General features: G+C 36.4%; 1 protein-coding gene across 1 annotated transcript in view; it reads right to left on the bottom strand.

Moving 5' to 3' along the window:
• The window catches only part of SLC2A9 (solute carrier family 2 member 9), a 99,657-nt gene that overhangs the window by 25,427 nt on the left and 53,524 nt on the right, over positions 1-20,706 (bottom strand). Inside the window, exons 9-10 of the mRNA XM_051616649.1 lie at positions 10,549-10,650; positions 8,309-8,384 (exon numbers count right to left, since the gene is read on the bottom strand). Of these exons, the coding sequence (XP_051472609.1) occupies positions 8,309-8,384; positions 10,549-10,650 (178 nt within the window). The remainder of the gene's footprint in view (positions 1-8,308; positions 8,385-10,548; positions 10,651-20,706) is intronic.

Below are 20,706 nucleotides of genomic sequence, written 5' to 3'. Positions count from 1 at the left end.
TTAATAGCTTTTCCTTTTTTGCTTTTTTAAAATTGTAATAGAGACCAGTGGTGCAGACCTGGGCCATTCTGCCAACTCCAATACATCCATTTTTGTGTTGTTTTGGTAACACCCTGAACCTGGTGGGGCCATCTGTGATTTTGTTTTGTTACTGTTCTGTGATTTTTTTCTTGTGTTGGCCTTCTTTTTCTTTCTTTTTTTTTGGTAAAAACTGAAGATCAGCATTAAAATTCTGCTCTTGTACTTAGCAACATTTCTTTTTACTTCACCACTTTAATTCTGCATAAGTACTGATGAATAAAATACAATTAAAAAATACACTTACTTTGAACTACATAGAAATAGTCTCTTAAACATCTCTGCTATATTTTCAGTCTCACTTTATCATCCTAATTATAGCCTGTCATTCTGTTCTCTTATTTGAATGTGAAGAAAAAATTTCTTTATTGAGCTATGACTAGAACTCCTTATGATATAATTAATTTTATAATTACTTTCAGTAACGATGATCACTTACTAACATAACTGCTGTTAATATTACATTAGTAAAAACAATAATCTCAATTAGATGAATGACAAGAGAGTTTTGGCTTTAATAAAAGCAAAGAAGTGTCCCTTACATTTTCATTTACTATACAGAAGGCAGTATCATGGGAACACCTGGATTGAAGACTCACAAGGTGATCAGTCCTAGGTAAGTGAAATATTCACAGAATCACATCACTATCCCAGGACGAAAAATAAGAAAAAAAACCAACAATAACAAACCCAACCTCTATCTAGTCTAGGCTTATTACTTCTACAATAATCCACTGAAAGAAATAAAAAATCATCAGACATGGTTTCCCTGTCAGGAATTCAGGTTGACAGCCCATTAGCACAAAATGCTTCTGGTTGTGAACTTTTGTAAGCTAAAACAGTCTTGAAAGCTCCCTGTGGCATGACAGGCTTTCCTCATGAAATATTTTAACAAACAAATTACTCATAGTAGCAGTGGACAATTACATCTTTGCATAGCTACAGTCACTCTGAAGGATGCCAAGAGTAAAAATTTTCAGAGAAGTTGGGACAGAATAGTCTCTCTTGGCTTCCTTCTCCTTTCTAAGATGATTAACAGACCACACCTTCTCTGCTTATGATTTCTGGAAAATGCTGAAGCCTTTAGCACATGGTGCCTCAAATGCTAGTGCTAAAGAATTTAGCTGCTGCTCCAGGATGGTAGACAGGGTATGGAGAGTAGTAGATGTGGAATTAATGAATGTAGGACAATAAGAATATTTTATTTTCCTTACTGTGGGTGATAACCAAAGCAGATACAGCAGCTACTCCCTAAACTGGAGAGAAATGGACTTAACAGATGGAGCACTCAGTGGATAAGAATTGGCTGAATGGTGGCACTTGGAGGTTTTGCTTGATGAAAAGCTCATCATGAGCCAGCAATGTGCACTTGCAGCCCAGAAAGCCAACCATGTCCTGGGCTGCATCAAAAGAACTGTGCCAGCAGGACAAAGGAGGTGATTCTGCCCCTCTGTTGCATTCTCATGAGATCCCACCTGGAGTACTGTGTCCAGTTCTGGGCTGTCCAAGAAGGACATGGAGCAACTGGAGCAAGTCCAAAGAAGGCCATGAAGATGATCAGAGGGTTGGAACACCTCTGCTATGAAGACAGGCTGAGAGAGTTGGGGTTGCTCAGCCTGGAGAAGAGAAGGCTCTGGGGAGACCTTATAGCAGGCTCCCAGTACCTGAAGGGGCTACAGGAAAGCTGGGAGGGACTTTATACAAGGGCGTGAAGAGATAGGACAAGGGGAAATGGTTTGAAACTGAAAGAGGGGAGATTTAGATTGAATATTAGGAAGAAATTATTTCCTGTGAAGGTGATGAGACACTGGAACATGCTGACCAGAGAATTTGTGGATGGCTCCTTCCTGGAAGTGTTCAAGGCCAGGTTGGATGGGGCTTGGAGCAACCTGGTCTAGTGGGAGGTGTCACTGCCCATGACAGGGAGGTTAGAACTAGATTATTTTTAAGGTCCTTTCCAGCCCAAACCATGATTCTGTGACAAAACTAGTAAACATTTGCATTTAAATGCTAACCAGGGAGCTTGGCCAAAACCAGGTGAGATGAACTTAGAACTTCTATTTGTTGTGCATTGTGCCTCAGCACAAGGAAAATAAAATATTTCTACTGTCTTACATTCATTACTTCTACATCTACTGTTCTACATATTTATTAGTTTGCACTTTTAAAGCTACAAATATTTTATACTAATTCACAGAAGAGAGTAAATATTTTTACTAGCTCTTCTATATCCAATCCTCATGTATCTGAAATATGTCACTGACATGGATTTTGAATAAATCAATTTTTGCACAGTTACATGAAGTTCTAAAACACTTGGGTGAATTTTTCCAGGAGTAAATTTCTTACATGCTGGAGTTGTGAGCCATCAGCAAGTAATTAAGGAACATTCAGGAAAACATGCTAGTTCAGGTAAGAGGAGTGCTCTCAAGTGTCAAAGCTTTCACATTTTGAAAGTTTCAATTATGATAATTTATAAAATCTATTCTTAAATGGATAGAGCTTGTAAGTCTTCCTTCTGCTATGAACTCCATGTCACATCTCCAGTTCCTTTACCCAGTAAATACAGTTATCTTTCAAGTGGTAGGGGTTAATTTTTCTTTAGAACTTCCACTCATTATAAAGAATTGAAATCTCTTCTGCAATAGAACTGTTAAAGGCTACACGTTTACTCTGTGCTGCTCTTTGAAGAGAGAATTAATAAAAAACCCCATAAAACAGGTATTAATCCCAAAACATATGTTGAATGACACTGTATTTAGTATATTCAAGAGGCATGTTATCTTCCCCTGCAAAAAATTGAGTGAAGATGCAGCCAGATTGAACGTAGTTCTCATTTTCTTTCTTAACAGCCCAAAAACTGAGTTCACTGAAAGGCAACCAAAAGAGAAAGTCTCATATGAAGCCCTTAGACTTCCTATCCTTTCATTTCCTTGAAAATGCTCCTGACCCTGAGAGTAGGCAGAAGCTTTTTCTATTTCTAGAGAAAACCAGAGAAGGAAAGGTGAATCAGATCTGTGCTGCTGTGCTTCACAGCTCACATATATTCAAGCAATGGCATTAATATGGTGGGCTGTGATGAGTGGCAGCTGGGGGGCTAAAATGCCAACCCAAAGGCTGCTTGTGTTGGATGGATGGTTGCATTGCACGGTAGTTATATATCTCCAGGTTGTCATGAGGTCCTGAACTGAATTGTAATTCATGCTTGGAATATTTAACTGCTTACAGTGCAGCATGTTTTAAATCTAATGTGCCCACAAAAGCCTTACAACTATTAACAAACCAAACCTTTTTGTAAATACCCAGGAAAATGAAAGGTTATTTCTGCACAAATGCCCCTCTTATCTGACGTGGGAACTATCTGACATTATGAATGGATGCTTACCTGCTCCGAAGACTGTAAAGGCTTCCAGTTTAGAGAATAAAAGACTTTTTCGAAAAACCTAAACTTTCAAATCCACTACTTGTAATTAAACACATAGCAACATGGTTTTATTTGTTTCTTTTTGATGTGATACACTTTTCTAGCACAAAGAGAAGTTTTTTCCCACTCAAATTGTAGCCATGAGGTCACAAGCATTAGAAATTCTTACATCCCACTGTAAGTGGAGAAGCTAACAGAACATCACACAAAGCTTCTGGAATGGCCTATTTCAGGCAATAATACTGATGCAGCCTTTCTTTTTCTTTTTCTTTTTTTTTTTTTTTTTTTTGGTCTACGTGTGTGCCATCCTGTCTTTGTTTGTGTTTTACATCCAAGAGATTTTTTTTTTCTTCCCTGACGGCATTTCAGACCGAACAAACCTCATGACTTTCAACGTGACCCTTTTAGCACAGTTGATCTGCTGTCAATACAGCTGCAAGTTGGCATTCAGAGTAAGAGAGTAGGCTGATTTAAACTTTAAATATCAAATATCTTTGATACACCTCAGGGCACAGCAATGATTTCCTCCATGTTTTCTTTTGTTTACTTCATAATGTCAATGTAACACAAGTTGAATACAGCATTAGCATGTTTCTATTGTGTCTGTATTCAGCTGTGCTAGGAAAGACTTCACTCACTCCATCATCTCATTACAAGGTAAAAGTCTCAAAAAAGATACATAAAGTAAGCAGTATTTTTCTAAAATTGTCTAGTTTGTTAATGTTTCTTAGCTGTGTCTGAAAATGCAATCACTATAAAAAGCAGCAGTTGAAAAATTAAAATCTCACTGTCATAAAAAGACCTTTTTTTTTCAAATTACATCTGAGTGAATTTTATCATCTCCCTTTTCTGTGATGGGAGTGGGACTGAAACCCACAGAAATACCTACAGGGTTTAGGACCAAAATAACTGCTTCTAAGGCATTACACAGTGTAAGACAGTAAAGTCAGATATCCTGAAGCCACTCTGTAAGGATTAACCAGAGAGTCCTGCTTTCTTCTCACTGCAGTGCCACTGATTTTCAAATAGCAGCTATTGCTGGAAAGTAAGTCATGGGCTCCATGCTCTACATAATGACCAGCTAGAAGATTCTCTCTGAGTGTGTGCTCATCTTCAGACAGATGGGCTTTTTGACAAATGGAAAAAAAGACAGAGGATCAAGCATCCCACTTCAGGGTAAAGGAGAACACAGGACTTGGAGATAAAGGAACTCAGAGTCAGATTGGATCCTCTGGTTCACATCCAGTCTTCATCTGTTTCTGGCAATATTGCATCCAGTCATTTTAGAAATTTATAAACTCGTGTTTATTTTCTCCTTTTGCTATTGCAGTTGAGAAGATGACAGAGAACTCAGCTCCTCTAGTGGCTAGGAGTTTTCTTCCAATTTTATATTCTGAATTTATTCGTGGCTAGCTAGCACCTAGGTTTGGCATTTTGTTATTTTCTGCAGCAACATTTACCTTCAGCTTTTTCTGTCTTCTCAGTGTTATTCTCCCTTGTACCCATGTATTTAGAAACATAAATCTATACTTGGTCTTTTTTTGTTAGAAACCATGAAACTGTTCTGTATCTTTTAATATAAAAATCTCTCTTCTTCACAGTAGACCTTCTTTGCAGTCTTCCTGGCAAACCGCTGCAGAAGCAGCTTTGTGATCTAACATTTAGCTCTAAGTCTTCACCTTAAAAATGATGACAAGACACTTGGCAACAAAACAAGCATTTTTCACATTAAAATAGAGAGAGAGAATGCATGACAGCATGATGAAAATATATAAAAGAATGTGCATATAGAGTGTTACTATAAAGCAATTGTTCAAATTACTTAGATAAAATACAACCAGCTATGGAGAAGCTTTCCATGTGACACAGAGATAAATCTTTTATTCTCCCTTAGCAACCTGGCATTTTCACATATTCTTAAATCCTCACCCTGTTCCTGAGTTTCTGAGCCTCTTTTTTCTCTCCAACTGCTTGCAGTCATATGTGTCCTACTACTAAAATCAGGTAAACTGTGAAAGGTGAAGTGAGATTTCAAACAAATCACTAATCTCAAACTTGAAGTGCTACCAAATTGTCACAAATTTCCTGCACAAAGATGGCTTGAGTTATGATAAGCAAGCAATGGATATAAAAGCAACTCCTCAGATTTCTGAAACTTCACCTAGTATTATTCTTTGTTGTAATAAAAGCTGATTTTTTGCCTTCCAGAGGACTCCAAGGAACTCCTAGAAGAAGGAACAATACTGCATGCCTGCCTGTGCACACATGTGGCTGACCTCCCTCTCAGCCACAGCGTCTGAAGGAAGGGCAACACTGCTGCACAAACACCTTTTCCATGTCTTACTCAAGAATAGCATCTTGAGTTATTTCTGCTTACTCTCAATGGTATAATAAGTCCAGTGCTCCAGTTCACTGTGTTACCAGAGGCACCAAATATGCAAAGACTTGATTCAAAAGAGACAATACTTTTTCAATTTCTGAAAGAAGGTGATAAAGGAAAGATTACTTCAACGCCAGGTATATTATAAAAACTGTCCACTTCCTCCCACCCCTTCATCTAAAGACAGGCGTGACACCTAATATCCCCCACCATGGTTTTCTTTCCTGTCTCTGCAGATTTGCCTCCTCCAGTCATCAAAACTGGATGGAAGGATGCTACATTTAAATAGAATATTATTCCAAGGAAGAAATATTAATAAATCTCCTTGTGCAAAGATATTGCATGTAAATGCCTTATGTCGAGTTTCCAGAGTTCTCAGGGTCTCACTGTAACCTTGTCATGCGTGTTTCCAGTGGGAAGGTTACCTGGAAGTCCATGCTAAAATTGCTGTAATGCCCAACTGGGGGATCTTCCCCTACATTTTCCACCATCTGAGGTTAATCTCTTGACACATGGCAGAAGAGCCATTCTCTGGTTCAGAAAATGAACTGATCTATACAAGTTGGAACAGCATCAAAATGAAGACTGAAAGAATACGTTATGACCTCCCTGGCATGTGGAGACACATCTCTGCAGGCAAATAAAGAAACTGTCCCTGGAATAGACACATTCTGGGTCAGTGGCTTTTGTTGTTGTTATGTTTTAGACTATTTGACAGGTAGATAAAAGGGATCAATCTTCTGCAGCTTTATAAAACTATCTCTAATCACTTAATGCACACACATGCATATAGATATTTTTCAGCTGACCCAGCAAAATTAAAAATTAATTCTTTGTACAGCAATTGTTGCAAAGGCACAATGGATGAACAGGGAATTCAAGTAAACAGATAAACTTAAGCAGAAACTACACTTTTTTCTGCTTAAGTCAGATTTTAGTGTGGTTTCCTGAAAGAGTCATACATTCTGCGAGCACAGTTCAACATGCGTTGGTGTCCACAAAGAGGCAGCCACAGAGGTTTAATTGAGAAATGGATGACTGGTTTTAGCTTTTTCTTTTTCCTTAAGTAATACCTAAAACAAGGTTAAAGAAAGAAGACACTTCACATGTGCCTAAGCCCGTCTATCACCATCCGAATTTCCCAGGGGCTGCACATAATTTACCCACTCAGTAAAGGCATTCCAAATTAATGCATTTGCTCATGAAACCTAACCCAACCAGCACTAATGCTTTGTGGAGACATTGAAAATGTGCTCTTTGATTTGTTTTCTCTATAAATTATTATTTTGCTTGTTGTCTCCTTAGGAACCAGAACCAATCCCTTCAGTTCCTTCTGTTTACTCTTTGCTGGATGGCACTTCTTCAGTTCAAATGTGTCATATTTATCTCAGGTCAAATGTGTGATGACGAAAAACATTTCCATGAAGCTTCTGCCTTTTTTCTCAGATGAAAATATGAAATTCTTTACTAATGTATTCCCCCAATCAAAAGTAATATTGAAAAGCAGTATGTATCTCTACAACCAAATACACCTTCACTTGTGTACAATTAACTAAATAGGCACAGTGAAGCAACTGTCTGGAACAGTGTGGCTCCTTACTCTATAAAACAGTAAGTGATTTTTGAAGGGTATTTTTCTTTCAGATCATAGATTGACTATCTTGAATATAAGGCTCCCTTTAGTTTTCAGCAAATGAATGAAAGCTTTCTGCTGTTGTCTTTTTTTTAATAAAAAATATGAAATCACCTGTATGCCTGAATGTACCTGTTGTTAGCAATACTCCTTCTGTCCCTAGCAATATGCCTGAAAAATATCTGCAAGATGAAAAGCTGAGTTCAGAAAAATGAAACAAACAAAAAAACCCCACCATTTATGGTAACAGCTGATCCTAGCTGTAGATGAGCAGATGGGACTCATCCATATGCTATCAGAAAGTGGGAGACCACACAACATTTACGTTATCTAGAAAGTATCAGATATTCTAACAAGAGAGGAAAGAATGTATTTTTAAAGGCAATTTTATATATCTACCTTTTCCATCATCTTCCTAAAGAGAGTATGTGTAAATCCACTTGCATAACACCTCTCTATCTTTAGGAAGGAACAGAAAACACAGAGAGATTTTTATAGATTTACAAAAACACAGTGAACCTACAATAATAGTCAATATTTTAATTTAGTTCTGCTTGCAATTTAGGCACTTGTTCTCAGTTATGCTGACAGCTAAGTGGGATTGTGTGTGTACATGGGTTTTTATCAGGCATGTTGCTGTTATTTTATGTTGTTATCACCTTTTATTGTCTTAGACCCCTTGTGGTCTTCAGATAAGGGTGGAGTTTCCTACAAGCAATCTGTTAACACAGTGCCCGTGCAAAAGATACTTGTCCTTGGATGTGAAACAAAATGTGAAAAAATACAGACATACCTGGTCCAATGCAGAATGATGCAATGATTGCAAGGATGCAAAATATACTGAGGTAAGGAAGCCATTCCACAGTTTTCTGGGTAGATAAAAGAAATTAATGTTATGTGTATTGAACGTATCGCCAATAATAATAATAAAAAACAACACCACAGATGATGATGATGATGATGATGATGATAATAATAATAATAATAGTAATCATTGTACTTTCTATTATTCTGCTTCTATTTCAGAAATTAGTCTAGGATTACCTTAGAAGTTCAGAGTCTTTCTGTAGAACTTTATTAGATTACTTGTATTTGTCCCTAGACAAACCCTGTAGAGAAAGACTAGACAAGCTCTTGCACCACATAAGTCACAACTCTGAAAGTTTACAAATTCTTATGCTAAAGACCTGGAAAAGAGTTTTTCTTTCCATTGAGCAGATCGAAGTCTCCATCCTCCTCCTCACATACTTCAGTCATGTTTAAAAAGAGCAACTATGATGCCTCATAAAGCTTCAAATTTCACCCATTAAAGGCTGAGCTGGAGCCTAGACACTATAGGCTGCCTTTTGGTAGGACAGCTGTTCTGAACTTTAGTAAAGCATATAAAGGCCAAAGTAAAAGGATTTTTAGCCATTATCTGATGTAGGAAGGTCACATGTATAAACAATAGTTACAGAGAAATGAGAGCAAACTGTAAATGGTTCCTTAAGGGAATTGTAAACAGAATCTCCTATTTCCTTCACAAGGCAATGTTTTTGGTTTTTTTCTACATCAAAATAGATTTTTCTTTATTCAGACCTGGAAATGTTAGGAACTTGAAACATCATGAGCAATTTCCACTGATTTTTCAGGACACTGTATCTTAATCATATACATGAATGCTTGATAAAAATACTAATAGATGGGTAAAACCCATGGATTCCCATTCCTTTCTCTAACTCTCATCAGCTTCAGTTTTTTCCATTAGCAAAGTGTGAAATCGATTCATATTAGAATTTTACTATTTTTGCAAAGTTGGTTAAGTTATACATAACTATAGCATCACAAAACATCACTGTGAGCAGCACTTGCTAAAATAGCTAATGATTTGTTTCAGTGTTTAATAAAGATCCCCATTTTCAGATGTTTTTTCTCTTCCCATCTAGGTTATTCCTTTAGTTATACGGAAAACATGCTAATGGACTCCTAGGCATTAACATTAACCAAAAGATTTGTAGAGCTGTCAAAATCACACATTTTGTAGTTCTTGTCTGAACTCAGCTCCAAGGTCTCTAAAGGTACTGAGAGAGAGAAGTTGCAAAAACAGAGTAGATACAAATTCCTCTGAGATCAAGCCTATTTATATCCCAGATCCTGTGTTCAAAGCAATACTTAATCTCTCATAATTAACAGACTGAGACACTTCTGGAAGGAACTAAAACTGGAAGGCACTCAATCTTCAGAGATTTACAACTGTTGAAGGTCCTCATGGATCAGACTAAGTTTTAGAAGATTTGGGAAATAATTTTTTACTGTTTACTTGCAATAACATATCTCTTCTGGAGTGCTGTCTTGTGGTTGTTGTGATGGGTATGTGAAATAAAGATTTATTGTGCTGTACATATAGGTAAGTCAAATAAAGCTTGGCACTGGTGTTGCAGACCTCTGCTAGTCAAACTGACTTACTGACTTTAATAATCCTCCTCTGACCATTTGAAATAGCTGGGAAACTGACTGCTAATAACATCTGACAACTTAAGTGCAAATGTTCTGGAAAATCTGTCTTTATATTTTTGAGAAAAATACCAGAAATGTAACTTGGAAAAAAAAAAAAACAACCATGGAAATTTTTCACTACTGGAAAAAAACAACATCCAAACCCAAGAATAAGAATGATACATAAAATGGGAAATAGATCTAAAAAAGACTGCATTAGAAACAAAGATAAAAACATAGAATATGGTAAACTATTTCCCCAAGTATGGGTCAAATTGTCTTCATAATAGTTCCTGATAAGCATGAATCTTTGAGTTAAGGAGACTAAATATTACAAAGCCTCTCTGGCTTTTTAATGCAAAAGCTGCTGTGCCTGACCATGGTCCATTGAAAACAACAGGTTCTCAAAGAAACAAAAGACACCTTCACGTCTTTATATCAAACTCATTAAAAGGACTGGCTCATGGAGGAATGCTGAGGTCAACAGGTATCGAGCACTTGACATAGTTTTGAAATAGGAAAAGAGAGAGTAAAAAGATGCAGTGACTGTATTTTTACCTGTAAAGTCAGAGAGACAGTAAGTACTGCGAAGAAGACAATCATCAACCCAAAGCCTCCGATGAGAAGAGGCCGGCGGCCCAGCCGTTCAATGACTAAGCCCTGGAAAACAAAACATGGCATCTGACTTTCCTGATAAAGCACTGAAGAACTAAGATCATGTAATATGTTTTCCAAGTAAATAGGAACACCAAAAATAAAACCATGAGAGATGACTTTGCAGTATTTATCAGCTAGGATGTGTTCATAATCGTGTTCAGAATTGTGTTTACATAATTCAACCTCTTTGAAAAAACAAGTCAGCAGAGGATCCTTATTTAAAACCATGGAAAATAATTGGGAAACCATCAAAACCTGCCCTTGTTATAGTTTTATGCCTGGTTTTCCTGCTACAGAACAAATAAGACCGTATTGCTGAGAAAAATGGATAACTGGTAAATTCAGCTTTAATACCATTTATGTTATTGATACCAAAGGTGCTACTACATTAAATACCTTCCATAGCAATTTAATAGTAAACCAGGGATTGTGCATTAGCTATCTGAAAACAGTTAATATGTTGATTACTACACAAAGTTTGATTTTTTTTCTTATTTATTGTTTATTGTTTTAGGGGAGAAATAACTCTGGATTTGTTGCACTGCTTACGAATTTGCACTAAATTCCTATAATAATGTTCTTAAAATATATCATTTTTAAACGTCGAAAAGTTAAAATATTTTGACTATTTCTTAATTTCAACATCTCTCTGACTTTAAGCTTGAAAGGCTTAGAATTTAAGCTTATAAACTTTTTGGCATAAATTAAATAATTTATTATTAATCTAATATTTATTTTCATTTATTTTCTTGTCCAAACACATTTAGTCATGATCTAGGAGAGTTAATGTACTTGTAATAGCCAGATAAAACAAATCCAATCATCAGAAAACTTTGCTCAGACTGGGGATTTTAACACTGATACTTTGCACTCATTAATATTTTGAACTAATATTTAATATCTGAAGATAAATCAGCTGACTTAAGTGCAATCTCAAAATCTAAATACTTACCTGCTTGAGCAGGTAAGTAGAAGAGATTCTTGAAAAGCTATAACATGGAACTTTATATTCTTTGCTAGTCTAAGTCATTAAAATAGGCCAATATCTAGATTTTTGGTCATAACTTCTAATGTACACCTCTTTGTAACTACTGCAATTGCTAATTACAGTTGACTTTCTTATGAAAAGGATAAAAATATTTCATGAAGCCTGAAATATGTCCCTTCAATAACCTGAAGTCAGAATAAAGCAACTCTTTGCTGTGTCACTATTTTTTGTAGACTAAAATCCCCCTTTCATACCTCACTCAAGCAAAAGACAAAATGAGCAACTGAAATGAAACCTGGAGCACTGCCCTTCATCCTGGGAGTCAATGCACACCATTCTGCTGTGAGCATCTGGAAGAGCCATATAAAAGCAAAGTACAAAGTCACCCAGAGCAGAAAGGCCTTGAGTGGCAAGTGCTTTTCCCTCAGCATCTGGTTCCTCAGTAGATTTTAGGACAAGCTTCCCAACGTGTTGACCGTATATCCTGCCCAGCCAGACTTCCTCAGCAGAGACATGCACTGTGACGATGCAGAACCAGGAAAGTAGCTCTGGGGTGAGGTTCAGCACTCTTTATTTCTTTAAATGAGGAAATATAATAATTTTGACAGTTTCCACGGTTTCCACAATAGAATTGATTCCATAGTAGTGTTTTAAATAGAATCATACTGATGTTATTAACATTTCATGTAGCACTTATGGGGTCCAAATGTTCCAAAACTGCAACTGCTGCACTGTCAAAACCTCCACAAGACGCTGAGTATTTTCCACTATGATTAATGAACCCATCTTGCACGCATGTGGCCACACATACACTTAACCGAGAGACATTCTTCATGGCTTTGAGGGATGAAAAGTTATCTGATGAGTCTTTAGAAGACTGAGACTTCTTTAATAGGTGCTTCACATGTAATTTGACATACTAGGGAATTTGCTTTTTTTTTTTCGATTCTGGATTGGTGTTCACGATCAAACAATCTTAGTGTCACACCAGCTAGTAGGTTTTGTATTAAAATAGGGTAAGGGATGAATGTTTCTCTTAGAGTGAAAAAGGTTCATAGAGGCCTCTCACACAGAGCCAAGCATGGGAAAAAAAAAGTGATAAGCTCAAAGCAAAGCAAATCTTAGTAAGGGACAGTTTGGACTAAGTCCTCCAAAAAGAAAGTAAAGAAGTTTTCCCTCATGTTCAGATGGAACTTCCTGTGTTCCAGTTTATGCCAATTGCCCCTTGTCCTATTGCTGGGCACTACTGTAAAGAGTCTGGCTCCATCCTACTTACACTAGCCCTTTAGATATTTATAGGCATGAATAAGGTCTCCTGCCAGTCTTCTCCTGTCCAGGCTCTGATGTACCAGAGTTGCTGGGAATCCTAGAATCATTACCAAAGTTGATGTGAAGTTAAGTACACTGAAAACACTAATAAATCTGAGAAATACAGACTTGGAAGGTTTCTCAATTAGACATGATTAACTTGCACAACTATGAGGAGAGAAATGCCTATATCCCTTTTAAAGCTAAGGACCCCTCTAATTTGTTCAAATGTGTGACCTACCTGTTTTTATCCTCACTTCCAACCCAACACAACACATCTGCTATGGTATTGGCTTTCATGAAAGTCAAAAAGATTTTTTGAATAATTTCAGCACACAGATGCTTCAACAGCCAGTCTGTCAAGATGTTTAGGTCTACAGTATTTCTAACTAAAATTTAATTCCCAATTTGATTTATTTTTGAGGATTTCTTAAGAAAAAGTATGACAACACATGAGTACTTCAAATTTCTCTGCTGAATTGTTTGTTCCCCCTTTCTTGATGGGGGGAAAAAAAAAAAGCTCAGACAAACTGAAGTTTCAGTAAATTCTTGAAAAAAAAGTCTAGCATGTCTTCTATAGCAGCAAGTTTCCCTGGAGAAAAAAATGCTAGTTTTGAGGTTATAAACAGATAACTTCATTTTTAGTTATAATTGTACAAATCCAAAACTTATTAACTTGCAAAACCCACTAAGATGCTTATGACTCATAAGAAGTGGAAGATGATTCATCGGTTTTCAAGTATTTATAGTTCTGAATGCTCCAATGCCATGTGCTGGTAAATGTTACCTACTGAATACCTAGCACAAGTCAAAAATATACTCTATGGTAGAGTAAATGAAATAAGAAGAAATTCAGTATATGCTCAATATGGTCAAGAAAAAAGAATCTTACAACTGTTCTCTGTGATAACACACTGAGTTGTCTGCCAAAGTGTGTAGGTTGATACTTGTTTATGTGTGATCATAAACATGCATTTGTAGAAGCCCATACCCAGTCATGGTAATTAACACAGCTGAAATTACTGAAAAAGTGTAAAAAAAATATTACAACTAAAGTTCTCTCAACCACGTTGATAAAATGTGACTTACTTTTGTCTGGCAGGAAACATTTGTGAATAAAGTTAAAAAAGTAAATATCAGTCTTTTTCACTTGAGTCAGCTGCAAATACCAGGGCTCACATAATGAAAGCAGAATGCATTGGAAAAGATCAAACAAGCTTCCCTAGATAAAATTTATATGTAAGCCTGTTCTACAGCCCAAATGAGAGGTCATTGAATACTTTTCCCTACTTATTTTCTGTCCTTAAACTATACAAAGAAAATCCTATTAGATTTTCTTGATGTCTCATCTGTATAAAGAATTTTGATTGATATGCTAATGTCAAGAGTAGCCACAATTTTTTTCTCATTTATTTTGGATATAGGTCTGATTTATGTCTAGATTCAGACTTAGTGTGACAGGCTAACTCCATGTTGTTTCCATTTTAGTAGCAGGATTAAAATGGATAATCACATTTATATTGCAGTCATGTCTTTTTATGACACAATGTGCTGTACCTTGCATCCAGGAAAAGGAGAGGAACAGAAGACTGAGGACTGTAAATTGTGGGGTTTTTGATTCATATGTTTATCTATATCCATCTGTCTACTGTATGAATATACCATTGTATAACAAGGAAATGGGTTATTATATATAAGTACCTAAACTCAGATTTAGAGGCCTAGCACCAAGTTTGACTACATAAGCACAAGACTTGAATAAACCTGTGCCTCCCCTGGCTCTCACATCAGTTTGCCTGTTTCTGTGTTAACGCCATGACCGGGACAAGATCCTACACCTCTTCTGTAGGTAATAGACTAGGGATTACTATCAGCAAAGGGTGGAATTGATTGCTAAGTTTTTCAGCTCACTCTGAACTATTTTGCAGCAGAGCGTCCTTGATCAGTTTCACATGGCAGTGTAGTTTTCCATTAACTAAAGAGGGTCACTATACTTAATGCCTGCCAGACCTGCATGACCAAGACATAGTCCATGCAGGGATTCACTCTAGCTGGCTGCTTTCGCCTCAGCATTCCCTGGGAACAGCCCTTAGGGCCACAAGAGAAACCTCATTGCTTTACTCCTGTTGTGTCTCTTTGGTCAATTGTAGATATTTTGAAACAGAACTTCCTTTGTTGGTGATTTGTTTGATAAAAGCACTAAGTTTTGTCTTGAGTCAGGTTCATGTTATAAAAGTTAGACTAGATCCTGACCTTAACCTGTGATAGATTACCATGGCTAGTGTTTTGTTTTCTGATGATGGTATCTGAATAACCTGATGCCGATCATCTTGAATAGGCTGGGGGAAAAATTACTCACCTTGCTTGTTTCTTTTAAATACTGGAAGGCAGAAGATATGCCTTTTAAATTTTTAATTTCTGTGTATATTCTGCTGGAGGATTCGTACGGGACAAATACAGTCTCTAACCTGCTATCCCTTGGGTCCTAGGAGTGGTGTTGTAAGGCAGACCTTCAGAAGTAGAATTTTTCTCTCGGAAGACACTACATCACTACTTGAATGCATATAATCTTTGTCTATCCAAAAGCTCAAGTGCTATAAAATGATTAAGAAGAAATAATGTCTTTGTTTAAAATTGATTCTGCTGACCACTTGTGGATTAAGGCAGCATGCATTAACACAGCCACACTCTGTGATTCACCCTGCAGTGAAAACGTGTCCATCGTGAAGTGTGTCTTGGGAAGCTGCTTGGTCAATATCTCTTTTCTACTGCTGATTCTTTCTGATGACATTTTTCCCAAAACAGTGACATCAATGTGAACATTTTTCCACTCAGAAATTTGCTCCATAGAGATTGCACACAATTACATTTGAGATCTAAAATGAGGATGAATTTGTGACTAGGGAATAACTACTGACTCCCTGCATCTAAAATAATTCAGTATCTTATATTCCAAATGAATCACTGAGTATTTTTTTATATTTCACTTATTATACTTAGCGGTGCTTTCATAGAACTGAGCAAAGCATATTTAAATAATCTAAAAATTCATGCACTTGAAATTTTATATTGTCAAAACAAATTAGTGTGGTAGGCAATTCTGGAAGCCAACTGTTCTCTCATGTAGGAAACTATTTATGGCTTCTTAAGATTATAGGTGATGAGCTGCATAAATATTTCTCTTGAATAAAATTAATGGTATTCTGTGCCAGGTAACTTTTTCCCTCAAATTAATATGCAGTGGTATATTGCCTAAAGAATATTTCTTTAAAAAAATATTTATTAGTTTCATAATGATGATTAATGAAAATCCCAAAAATCTCATGAGCTGATGGCAGTATCTGAGAGTGCTTGATCTGGGCAGTTGGAGCACCTGTCTTCTGTTAGGCAGGGAGAAAGAAGAAAAGGTCTTGCTTCCTTCCTCCTAAAACAGTAGGTCAAATTTTTAACTGATCAAGAAGTCTGACAGCAGCTGGAGAAGAGTAAGGTGATAAGAACAGTCAAAACAGGTTTGCTCAGTACAAATCAGTATAACTTCTTTAAATGAAAAAAAGGATAGATTTTGACTTTGGTAAGACTTTTGACACAGTTCCACATGCCATTTAGTGTTTTTTGCATTTGATTTTTTTCCTTCCCAAAGTGCAGTACCAGGTGTCTTTCCTTGCTGAATTTCATCTTACTGATTACAGGCCACACAGCCAGTTTCTTATCATCATCCATAGTTCTTGCAAATACTTTTTAGTTTCTCCCTTTGGTAAGTTTGAATGACACGGTTGATTATAAAAGGCTGATACTTCTCTCATATTATTAATGAATATTTTTATGATTAATTGACCCAGGAGACAGACTACTTGATCTTTCCTTGTATGACAGTGAAATTTTGACAGCTACTCTCTAAGGACAGTTTTACAGTTAGCTGAGCATCCACACTATTAGAATTTCATCCAGCCCACACCTACTGTATTTTATATTCTCTAGTCTCAGGATGATGGACTTTTTCATACAACATGTATGAAAAACAATGACATTCACTACCTTAGGAAGTCATGGGTTCTAAAAACATAAAACCACTGAAAAGTAACTAGACAAATTCAAAGAAAAAAAAATATATCCAGGCTATTAAAGGCCAAGATATTACCTTCTAATTCTGATACTTCTTGAGCAGCGCCTTTCTTGTTTGTTGAGATCTAATACCAGTAAAGAAAGTCTAAAAGCCCTTTCTTATGACATCCCATAGCAGAGTAACACCACCTCACCTAAGAAAGCTGGATTCCTTGACTTCCGAGTGATACTCCAAAGGTTTTTGTATATTCTTTTATGGTCTGCTACTCATTCCAGGCTTTGCATAGCTTGTTTCTCTCACAGGCTTTGGACTGCACGCTAGTAACACCTTGATGTATCACCTTTTGGGAAAAGCTTAAGGTATAATCTGCTCAATATAGTCACAGCTAGTCTTTCTGTGAACATTATATAAAGACCAAATGTGGAGCCACAGATGGCAAAATTGGATGTGGGATGGCTAATTTGAATAACATTGTTTTTTATTCTATGCTGGTTTCATGGAGGATGGGAGGAATCTTTTCACATGTTTACTTCAGTCTTCCTTTCCCTTCAGCCTGTTGCTTTGTCCAAGAAAGACACTGGCAAATTGTTCTTTCTGTCCACTAAGAGTAAGACAACAACTAAATTATATTAACTTAATTTACTAAAAATTACAAAAAACCCACAGTAACCAATTTTGTTAAAGAGTAACTAAATCTGTGGAGTCTCCTTACTGTAGAATGTAAAAACCAGACTTCTAATAAACACATATTTGCCAGGGAACTACTTAGATATATTCCATCCTGCTTCAAAGCATGGCAGCAGGTTAGATGACTTACTGCTGTGACACATCTATGAGTAGGAAATCCATTCAGCATTTCTCTCCAGAGGACACCCAACTTTTTCAGAAGCCAACTGAAAGTAATGGTGCTCTCATTACAAAGTAGCTTGTCTAGCCAGTCCTCTACATGGAATCTGTGTTCAGTACAATGGGTGGAGAAGTCTACAATTGACTGAAACACATACAGAAAGCTTAAACTGTATCCTAAGACAGAAGCCAGGGCACCAAGTATGCAATGCTACAACAGATGTATTTCATTAAGTAAATTATGAAGTAATGGTGTAAGCAGAAGTTGAAGTCAAATTATATGAATGAAAGGAAAATGATGATGTGTTTCATATTTCAATGTCTTGTTTATGTGGCTTTTGCTTAGAGGAAAAGGGATGGAGCTGTAGGTAAAGCATGCTCATAGCAGGCATATCAAGTGATCTAAGGCAATAGAGAGCTATGAAAAGGATGGGATATTGTTTGCCTTTCCTTGAGGGCCACATCAATATTACTCTTATTATGCTGCTACTCCCAGGAAACACACTAAAGGGAGACTTTCAATTTTTTTCCAAGTTTGGATGATATTTTATCTCCTAAATATTATTTTGCTTCTCTGTGAAATATATCTATTTCAATCTTTTCCTTTAGCATTCATGAGGCTCATCAATGGATGAACCCTAAGGACTCTTACTGAGGCACAGTGCCTCATGACCGCCTAACATATGCATAATGGTCAGACATGGTACATGATTCCATTGTGGAATTCTCCAATAGCTGTTTAATTTACAAGAAAATAACTCTACTTCTATAACTGATAGGAGTATCTACTGAAATCCTGGAATTTATTGTTAGTAAAATCTAGTTTCTGCTAGCAAGCACAATATATTAAAAAATAGCAAGAAAATCAAGTTGTCCCCTCACTTTCTCAGGCTTCTTCCCTTCTTCCTTCTGAGTAGTACATAAGACATATGCATCTGACTTAATATTCAATGCTGTCAAATATTTTATTTTTTTTTTTAAATGCAAAAAGAGCAGCTGTGAAGTTGGGAGTGGGAGGAAATCCTCCTTCCTTAGTTCTAGTCATGAAAAAAAATTAAAGGCACTTACAATAGAAATGAGAAGCTGCAAAATCTTCAATTTAAAAAACAAATTCATGCTGCTGTGGCTTTAAACAGCAGCAATGAAGATTACTGAAATAAAATTAAGGCTACAGAGCAGCGTTTCTCTTGAACTGAGAAAGCAAAACCGAAGGGAGCAAAGATATCAATACATCGGCATTTACAGAGGCACAGCAAGTAGCTTAAACCAAAAAGGTATTAAAAACACTCTCCTTGGGTATAATAAAAGTTACCACACATACCAGAAACCAAAGCAGACACATCCACCTCATTATGTACGAACAGTGTGCTCTGAATAAGCCCCACAAACTGATAGTACAGATAGAACTGAAAAGATGACAAACCCTATTTACAGAATGGCTTTAATACAATGGAATTTTCTCAATGTAATTTTCATCTGTTTCCACAAAAAAGAGATGTATTTGTGCCTTAAATTACTTGAAGAATTATCATTATTATGTTTACATACAATCTTCAACAAAGAAGCATTTCTGCAATATCACGAAGAGGAAATTGTAAGAGGCTGGGATTTCCAGACTTCACAGTTTTCACCTCTATTAAAAATAATGTCCCTTTAATTAAAGAAAAAAGGAAAAAAAAAAAAAAAGACTGTTTACCCAAAAATAGATTTGTGGAAATTTACAAAGATGGGAAGAAGATCTTTTTGACTTTAGGGAGTCTTTATGTCCTAAACTATAAGAAAATATACTTGATAGTTGGATTTAGTTTAACATCTTATAGGTCATAAGCAGTTGGTCTGCCACTGGAAAGGATGTTTTTGCCAACACCATTCTTCTGACATTTAAAAATGGTTGTCTGGTGTGTCCAGTATTGTGCAAATACAGTTAGTATTTAATATATGAAGATAAGAAAAAATTCTAAAAAAGAATAGAGTATTTATTTGTTTGTAACTTTCCATTCCAAAAGCCTCTCCTATTCCTTCTTATTTATTGCTTCTTATTGGTTCTTATTTATTCCTTATTTATTGTATTTCCTTTAGCAATTAATGATGCATTCATCTACTGAAGCTTTCCCATTTAGTTTGCTCATTTAGTGTGTATTTTTTTCCTTGTCAACTTTTCCATTTTGAAATGGGAAAGAAAAAAAATGTGCATGGGTATGTTTTTTTTTTTTAGTAGCAGCTTCTGTGCTCAGTGGACAGCAAAGTTATACGACCTACTCAGGAACTCCCTGTTATGAAAGGACACCTGCTTGCCCTTGCAAGAGACACCACAGTCTAGCACAACATGGGACAACCTTGTTCTAGCACACTGGCTTACTTTTCCAACAAGCTGGGTTAGAAACATTTACTCCCATATTTTTAAATGGCTAAAGAATTTTCCTCATTTTTTGTAAGCTCCTACAGAGAACGTGTCATTAAAACATGCCCAGGAAGATATCTCTACATTTCTCCAGCAATGCTGCCTGCCTCCCAGCAGGCACATGAGAAGACTCTGAGATTTGAATAAACTGCTACCAAGTCAAGTCATTCTACCAGAGGAAATAATTTATGAGTTATCACCTAATATACTTTGGGTCTTGCTGTTCCTGCCTTCTTCCCCTTCACTCACACAGAGCATCTCAGGATACATCAATTTCTAATGCTCCCTTTATGCAATTAAAACTAAGAGCATCTTAAACAAAAAATCTCAAGCCAAAAAATCGAGTTTAGGATTAAACCCAGAAAAAATATTTTTAATTGCTTTATCAACCATTACACTTAATCCTCAAGATACTATTCTGTTTATATTTTAACCTGTATAAGGAAATAAAAT

The sequence above is a fragment of the Apus apus genome, chromosome 4 (genome assembly GCF_020740795.1).
Source record: "Apus apus isolate bApuApu2 chromosome 4, bApuApu2.pri.cur, whole genome shotgun sequence".
NCBI classification, from domain to species: Eukaryota; Metazoa; Chordata; class Aves; order Apodiformes; family Apodidae; genus Apus; species Apus apus.
This window is presented reverse-complemented; position numbering and strand designations above follow the sequence as displayed.